Raw genomic sequence first — 8,943 nt, 5'->3', positions numbered from 1 at the left:
TTGCTATTTCTCTTTTTCAAAAGGCTAAATGCAGTAATTGTTTTTTTTTTGTAAACGGAATTTGTCTTACTGATTTGCAAGGAAAAAGTGTATTGCTCATTTTTAAGACAGGGGAACGGCACTGCACAGCAACAGGGGTGGGGAGGGAGGCAGCCTCTTACACTGTGCTACATAAACCTTTTTGGAGATTTTTACACATTTTTAATAATGAGACTTTAAAATTTAGAAATTACAGGGAAAAAAAATGTGTTTATATAGTATATATATAGTAAATATATTTTAAAGCTATACAAGTCCAGTAAGCTCACATTTTCCTATTCACTGAGGAAAGGTTCACAGCACAAAAGCATCTTTGCCGTTACAAATCACAGTGACCAGATATCTATAGCTGCAGAACATGGGAGCCCCAATATGAGTTCAGGAAACCTAAACCTAGAAAATATATGTGATATTACTGTATCACTAAAAAGCCCTTATTTCCTAATATTGCAGTCGAATGTAAGGTTGTAGAAGGAATTTATCAATTTAGCGGTAACAAAGTATTTTGACATATCTTGATTATGTGAATGACATGGATGGATAGTGTGATTAGCCTGGTGTGTAAAGACACCCAAGCCAAAGTCAATCAGCTTAACCTTCAATGGCTTTCTCTTTTCATCCACTACCATATTATTTGTGTTCAGGTCAGTATGGGTGGTGGTGTCAGATTTCCTCAATGCGTCCAAAGCTTTTATTATAAAAAAAAGGAAAAACACAAACTGCATCTGCATCTTAAATATTCTCAACTTCTGCATGGATATAACACTTTTTTCAGTTGCTGCCATACTTGCTTTATAACTTCTCTGATGTCCTGTAAATCCATAGAAGGGCCTTGTTGCAAAATGCATTTATTTAGACTGTCACACAATTCAAACACCAGACAGGAGTTGGAGCTGAAGCTGTGGTAAAACTTGATGATGTGTTGATCAAAGTTGTTCTTTATTAGATATTTCATTATGGCCACCAGCAGGAACGGAAAACTTAACTCCAAATGTTGGTTACTGGACCTCATTTTCCTCAGCTTATTAGTTATTGCTAGCATCTTACCTCCTTTGGCACATTCTTCTTCTTTGACTATTTGAGCTGATGTAACAAGTACATTTCTCCACTGTGAGATCAATCAATCAATCAATCAATCAATCAATCAATCAATCAATCAATCAATCAATCAATCAATATGGGTAGAGCAATGGGAATGGGGCTTGTTCCACAATCAGCTCAAGTTGAAGATGTATTCCTCATCATGGATGGAGAGCTAGAAAATTCAAATGTTGAATTGAAAATATCCACAATAAAAAAAACTACAACAAAAATAAAGATACTTGTGAAAATATTTATGTATTACATGTCTACAGATTGGGTGCTCAGCTGAGTTGTTTGCTGATGGAAACAGTCAGGAAATATTTCAAAATTATTTTTCAAAAAATACGCAGCAACATGGAAGTTCTGACTTCTGAAAAAACTGAGTGAGCTGATGTTTTTTGATGACAGGTTCAGCAGAAGTTGAGTACAGTTAAGTCCAATCTGGTCAAGACTGCATGTACAACTTTATCATAAGATTGACACCAAAATCAATACATTGATATTACACTTCATTTCAAAGCCACAGATTTGCTTTTAAATTAGAATCTTTGAAAGTAAATAGATATTACACAATAACTAGAATGACAGTGCTTAGTGTTTTTATTATTTTAAAACACCTTGCAAGATGTATGAAAAAGTATATTTGGCTTTAAGAACTCTAAAGAATCAATCCTAACTTTGATTTGGGGAACATATTTTTTTTACAACTTTTTAATAATGCATGAGTGAAAGCTAAAAGAGTAGAGTTCTGCTTACATTTAATATATAATATATTTCCTTGCACTTATGCAGGCTACCTTTGATTAGACTTAATGTTATTTTTATGGTTGTATTTAGTAAATTCTAAGATCTTGACATACATCCCAAATGATTAAAAAAGTGACTTAATGTAAAAATGATCACATTTAATCCTGTATTTATTTAAACAATCTGTTTGGTATATTTATTTTAATGGAGACATGTTGTTTAGCAATAGGATCATAGTAAATTTGTGTTGTGCTGTTAGAAACATGCAGTTATGTACCATTTAATGTTTGTTCTTCTACTGAAAGGAGTTGGCACAAATATTTGTCAAAAATACTGTGCTGCAGAGTAACAAAAGGCCTGCTTTTTAATTGTGTAAGGCTTCATGATCTTTATCTGGTATTTGAACAATGCTGTAATCAATCAAAAACCAAAAAAGAAGGTGCAAAGTACTCTTAATAATATACCGTAAATAATAAATCCCTTAAAGAATTTTTTTCCACATACAATAAATTATTTCACTATATTTTTAGCTTCTATCGGAAAACATTCTACCTTGTTTTTCTGCAGCACAAGAAAAGGTATTGACATATTTTCTTTATCAATCTTTTAATTATCCTGGCCAAAATTCCCTGAGGTACATTTAAATGTCCAAAGTAAAAAACAGACTCTTTTTTTTCCAAATGGAACATAATTTTGTATTTTTCAATCCCCCACCCACCAAAAAGGCCAAAAATACCCCCACAGCACTCTGCCCCCAGCTTGAATTTCTAGACATCTTAATGGGTTTTTTAGCATTTCGCCAACAAACCCATTAACCTCCACTTTTATGATTTAGTGAACTAATGAGAGATGAAACCCTAAGAGAGAAAATTGTGGTGTTTAAATTTTTCACTTCACTCTGGAGGGAATTTTTATGCCTTTTTTGCAGATGTCTTTGCAAGGAGGAGCCTCACTGCTTGACTCATCAAAAACCTTAAAAAATAAGGAATCATTATGACATTATTTGATAGGAAAAATGAAATACTCATCAATAAAGGGGGTACATTCATGTCTCTATAGTTTATTTTGCAGAATTTAAACATTTAATAATGTTAAACTGTTAAAATGTGAATGGTTACAGTATACTATTAAGCTTTGCATTGCTTTGCTACCCCTGCATGTTGATTGCATTCACCGATTTTCCAGGGTCTACTTTGATAATTGATTTTGTAAGTAATGTTCATATTGTTGCAAGCTGTCTTTGCATAGAGTTGAAGAAAAAACTGAGAAGAACCTCCCAACATGTTGAGAAAGACCTGGCTGGGAAGGGGAGCAGTATTACTAATGTATCAGTTCCAGCAGCAGTTGTGTGTTGGGACAGCAGATCACTGGCCTGCTCTCATGGCAAAAACAGTCTGCAAAATACCCAGAACAATCTTTTTTTTTTATTTTTTTTATCGTATGTACTTTTTCTTATCTACTATAGAATACCCTCTTGCATTTGTATTAAAATAAAATGATTACTTTATAAAAGAAAAAAAAAAAAGAATAAGTTCTTCCAGGTCAAAGCCATCCAGATATTTATTTTTAGAAATTCAACAAATATTGTTTTGAGAAAATCAGGGGTTAAAAAGTATTATTAAAAGAAAGATTAAAGAAAAATGACAAAAACAATGGGAAGAAGATATAAAAGGAAGATGGTTGTACAGAATACAAAGGAAGGTTGGGGAAGTTTGAGGGAAAATTGGGAGGAACAGAATACAGGAAAGGATAATAACAAGATTACGGTTGGGACGTACAGGACTTAATTCAACATTATAGTTAATGGGAAAACATGAAACAGGAAGTTGCAATGTATGTGGGGAATTTGAAACGATAGAACATGTTATGTATAACTGTAGGAAATATCAAAGACAAAGAACATAGCTGATAAGGAGTCTTGAAAAGGAAAAAGAGCAGTATTGTTTAATAAATATTTTAAGTAAAAGCACTTACAATTACAATTTAGGTTATAGATTTATGTTTCATTATTTATTGGTAGCAGGCTTAGCGAAAATAAATAAAAAAAAATTTTTTTTTTTTTTTTGGAGCATGTTTGTCCTCATCTACACTCCTTACTGGTTGGTGGTAGTAATGCACCATCAACCGCCAATAAATTATAGAAGAAGAAGAAGTGCTTCCGGGTCGCAGTGACGTCCATACCAAGCTCCGCCTTCTCCGCCATCCTTCTCTCTCGGCCCCGGGAGCAGTGCAGATCCTCTGGTTTCAAACATGCTTTCTGTTCGGCTCGCAGCGGCTCTTGCCCGCAACCTTCCACGGCGAACTGGACATGTAAGCACTTCGAAACTATGTCCGCTTTGTTTTTATTCTACAATAACCTGTTATAAGCGACATTTTTACATAAATCCCGCTGCTGTTCCGTCGTCTTTGCACTGGAGGACACGGAGCCCTTCACATTCCCAGTCCCCTCTGTTGACATTATTCAGCTGACATGCACAGGAGATTACTATACAATTCAAAAAGGGTTTAAATAAAACTTGTTTTTTTTTAAGTGTTTGAGCGGAATTTGTCCCCCTCTCCACAGGGGTGAATGTTGTGTAATTTTAAACTTTAAAGAAAGGCTTGTTTCTCTTTTAGCTAGCTACCGCAGCTGTTGATTAGTTTAGTGGTAATCTGTCTATAATAAATCTTTAGTGGAAGAGATAACACAAAGGGCTTTCATTTATTTTAACTACACTGCCACTTTATTTTATGTGCTGAATTATGATCAATGAGGGCTTTTAATGAAACATATCCAGCAGACAATCTGACGTCAGTCTCAGGCTAATGTCAAACTTGGCAATACGTTTTAATTATATTTTTAATGTCTAGTTTTTTAATTTATTGTAAATGCAGTTGATCTATCAACAAGTAGTTGTTCTTGCAACAAATAGAGACTTAGACAAACTTTATTGTAATTAGCTGGTGAAAGTTCTCAGTCATCCAGGTTATTCCAAAGAAGTTATAAACAATCCAATGGATTTTGTTTCCAAGTTTGAAGACGTTTTGCTTCCCATCCAGGAATGTAAAATTTAGCAACACCTCAGTACAAGACTCGGCTGTCCATCTACACCTTATGGACAAAGGACACTCATTTGATCACCAGAATGTCACATTTTGGACAAAGAAGACAGGTGGTTTGAAAGGGGTGTGAAGGAGGCCATTTATGTTAAGGAAGAGAAAAACCTTACCGGGGGTGGGGGTGGGGGGGGGGGGATTGGACTCAGGTTTCAGCTTTCAAAATGATTGAAAGATGATTTCTTCCCATGATCACCCCTTCCCCCATATCGGGCTCCAAAACATCTCGCCTATTCAGCCAGGCCAACAATTCCCCCTGATGACCCCCCTCTCAGAGGAATAGACCAGTATCGGGTATTGCAGCCAACAAAGAACCCAAACGACTCCCCAGGCAGACATGTTGGTCTAGTTCAATTTGCAAAATTTTTAAGCCAAAATAAGGCAATGTTTTAAAGCCTCCAACTCAATACTAATTCTAACAGTTTGAATTGTAAAGCTTCCTGGATGGGAAGCATAAGTTATATGTAATTTATTGTCATTTTGTAACCTCACTGTATACTAAACAAAATTATATTGCTTACAGCTTCCACAGTGCAATGAGCAGCTTACAGCAATTAAATGAACATTATTATTTAAAGCGCAGCAGTAAACGGTATAGGAGGAAAGAAAAACCAGTAAAAAAAAAATATATGCAAAAGGTTATCAATATGGAAAGGTTCAGTGCAGTGCAAAATAAATATGGTGCAAAATGCAGTATAGCATTGAGTTGTGTCTTATTTAAAAGGATTATAAAAGTTTCTACCATGTTGGTGGTGCAAAATAATGTTGCAATTGTGATGCAGTCCAGTTTAGAGTTTAACAGTTCAATAGTCCGATAGCAGTGGGGAAAAAGCTGTTGCAGAACCTGCTGGGCCTGTAGCAAATGCTGCAAAGCTGTGGAGCCTTCTGCCCTAGTATTTTTTTTTCCTCAATTTTTTTTTCACCCCCTTTTCTATAAAACAGTATTTAAAGGGTAGATAATATCTCTCATTAAACACTCATAAAACACATGAAAACCTATTTTTTCCCCCTGTCCTATCTGATATGGTGGTTTTAAAGTGTTTCTCCTGATTTCTTTTTTATTTTCACTTTGTCACTTAAGTGTTTCAGAACATCAAACAAATGTAGTTGGATGACAAAAAGTTCACAAAAAATAGATGTGATGTTAATTGAAACTTTTTTGTAACTTAAAAATGGTTGTTTAGTTAGGAATGTTAATTTATTCAAAGTTGGATCAATTGATTATTATAACAATTGATGGCTGTAGCCGAAAATAGAACTTTGGTTATTTTCTGGCTGATTATTTTGTTACTTATAACTTTATTTAAATTGCTCTTTGTTTTAGTGATCATATTTTTACAATCGGCCACAATTTTCTTTTGTTGTCATAGATAGCAAACAAACTAAAGTAGCTTTCTTTCAGCCAGCTGATATGCAGTGCTTTGCAGCGAATGAGGTGTAGCAGAGTATTAATACTTAATGTTTTATACAACTTTGTCTGACAGTCCTTTTAAATTAATGGATCTATTAAAAACATTTTAGCATTTTTGAAGGCCCAGATTTGTAAAACCTTGCTATACCTCACTTGTAGTCAGCTACCCTACAGTGTAAAGCAGCATCTATGGGTAAAGCTGCTTCAATACAATCTATCTAGTCAAATCTAACCTCAATCATTGACATTTCCGTGTATTTTTTTTAAATGACTAGAACACATATGAATGATAGAAACTTGTAGCAGTTATTAAACATAATTCTTAAATGCAGTACAGCCTTTAAAGAGGTAACTAGCCAATGCCAGCTGATGGTATGAACTGAATTACTTTATTTCTTTCTGTGCTACAGATATCCAAGAATGTCGCTGCAGCTTGTGTCGGGGCTAAGAACCTGCACACCGCCCAGCCACGGTTCCAAAAAACTGGTCAGTTAGTTACGAAGATCATCTTGGCCTTCATTGATTTTCATCTGTTTTGTAAGCATCTATTAATATTATGTATGATTTATTCTACTAAGGCACAGCTGAAGTGTCTTCCATTTTGGAGGAGAAGATCATGGGAGCTGACACCAGCGCTGATTTAGAGGAGACTGGCCGCGTGCTTTCCATTGGTGATGGTATTGCCAGAGTTTACGGCCTGAGGAACGTGCAGGCGGAGGAGATGGTGGAGTTCTCCTCTGGTCTGAAGGTGATGATGTCAATTTTATTATAATTGTAGAAATTTTGTGCAATGTTTTAACATCTTTTTTTTTTTTTTTTTTCTTTAATCAAACATTTTATTTTCTAGGGTATGTCCCTGAACTTGGAGCCTGACAATGTTGGCGTGGTGGTGTTTGGTAATGACAAGCTGATCAAAGAGGGCGACATTGTCAAAAGAACCGGTGCCATCGTTGACGTGCCTGTTGGTGAAGAGCTCCTCGGTAGAGTTGTTGATGCTCTGGGAAATGCAATTGATGGAAAGGTACTCATCATAAACACATTGGTTGTTTTATCACTAGAAGCTATTCCAGTAATAGTTCAGATAATGTGTGTGAGTTCAAAGCAACAGAATGCGTTTGATTCTCGTTCCTCTCCATAGGGCCCCCTTGGCTCCAAGATCCGCAGGCGGGTGGGTCTGAAGGCCCCTGGTATCATCCCCCGTATCTCTGTGAGGGAGCCAATGCAGACTGGCATCAAAGCTGTCGACAGTTTGGTCCCCATCGGCCGTGGACAGCGAGAGCTCATCATCGGAGACAGGCAAACCGGGTAAGAAGATGCTGATCAGAGAGAATATTTTAGCTCACAGACGCTGTGATGTTCTGAGTTTTCTGAAGTGCCCTGGCAGTAATTTATGTCGGATTTATGGGGTTCCACTTATCTTTTATTTAATTGATAAGTATTGATTTCCTTCTGCTGTGATTTAGCTATTGAGAGGGTTAATTCAGTTGTTTGTCCTTCAGTTTTAAACGTTTTGTCACTGTTCAGATTTCAGAGAAAAGTGTAAAAAATTACAATGGTCATATAGCTGATTATATTTTGATCTCTGGAAGGCAGTGAATTATATAGAGCCCAGAAGAAATACTCAAACAACGAACCATTGGTCACCTGGTCCATACCGCCCCTGATGTATGGCCATTTTTAATTGCTTGGTGTGATTTAGATTATTTTCACTGCCAACATTATGAACATTTGTTTTTTCCTTCCAAAAGATAACAACCACACTCTTCATTAATGTCTCACAATTGTCTGTAATAATCCACAGAAACAGAATATCAAATTTGTGTCTTCTATAAAGTTGCTCCCCTATGGTGGTGTAATGCGACAAAACTTAGTTTTTATCTGTCAGAAATACAAACTAGAAAAGTTATTTTTGGCCAAAATAAACAAATCCACTGACTGTTCAGGACACCATGTGGGGTGTGCTTGTTTTCATCTCTTTTTTACTTTGCTATAAAAAAAAACCCCAGAGTTTCTCAGTCACTTATCTTCTCCAGCCTTATGATCTGATGCAGTGACGTTTCCAAAAATATTTGACATGAAGTTGCAGCTGACAGGAACAGCTTGAAAACGACAGGCGAGGCTTAAGGTCAGCATTCATCCCTGGCCCCTTGATTGTTAGGTAGTGGCTCACACCGTGGGATATTACCGTATTTTCACGACCATAAGGCGCACCGTATTAAAAGGCGCAGTCTCAGTTATGTGTGCCATTACTGTATTTAACACACACATAAGGCGCACCGGTCTATAGGGCGCAGGTTTTATATACCGGTAAATATCCTCTACTACGTTTAAATACCTCTACTGCGTATTTAAAAATAGAGCGGGAGCAAAACTGAGTATGTTTGTGCTTTATTCACGTATTTATTACAAAGTATTAATCAAACCCGTCGAAGTCATCATCCTCTGTTTCTGAATTAAACAGCTGCGCTAAATCAGACATGCCAATTTCCCGGCGTAACTTGCCCGGCGCTGCCTTCCACTTTTTGTGAAACTGTGGTCTCCGTCTGTCATCCATCGCTCCCACGCCG

The 8,943-nt window shown here is 36.3% G+C and overlaps 1 protein-coding gene across 1 annotated transcript in view; it reads left to right on the top strand.

Annotated features, from left to right (window-relative positions):
* Positions 1-4,032: 4,032 nt before the first annotated feature.
* The window catches only part of LOC107088948 (ATP synthase subunit alpha, mitochondrial), a 7,947-nt gene continuing 3,036 nt past the window's right edge, over positions 4,033-8,943 (top strand). Inside the window, exons 1-5 of the mRNA XM_015381419.1 lie at positions 4,033-4,179; positions 6,787-6,862; positions 6,955-7,124; positions 7,224-7,397; positions 7,515-7,681. Coding sequence (XP_015236905.1) covers positions 4,120-4,179; positions 6,787-6,862; positions 6,955-7,124; positions 7,224-7,397; positions 7,515-7,681 — 647 coding nt within the window. The 5' untranslated portion in view covers positions 4,033-4,119. The remainder of the gene's footprint in view (positions 4,180-6,786; positions 6,863-6,954; positions 7,125-7,223; positions 7,398-7,514; positions 7,682-8,943) is intronic.

The sequence above is a fragment of the Cyprinodon variegatus genome, unplaced genomic scaffold (genome assembly GCF_000732505.1).
Source record: "Cyprinodon variegatus isolate N-32 unplaced genomic scaffold, C_variegatus-1.0 Scaffold234, whole genome shotgun sequence".
Classification (NCBI taxonomy): domain Eukaryota; kingdom Metazoa; phylum Chordata; class Actinopteri; order Cyprinodontiformes; family Cyprinodontidae; genus Cyprinodon; species Cyprinodon variegatus.
The sequence above is the reverse complement of the archived record's forward strand: the minus strand, read 5'-3'. Positions and strand labels throughout refer to the sequence as shown.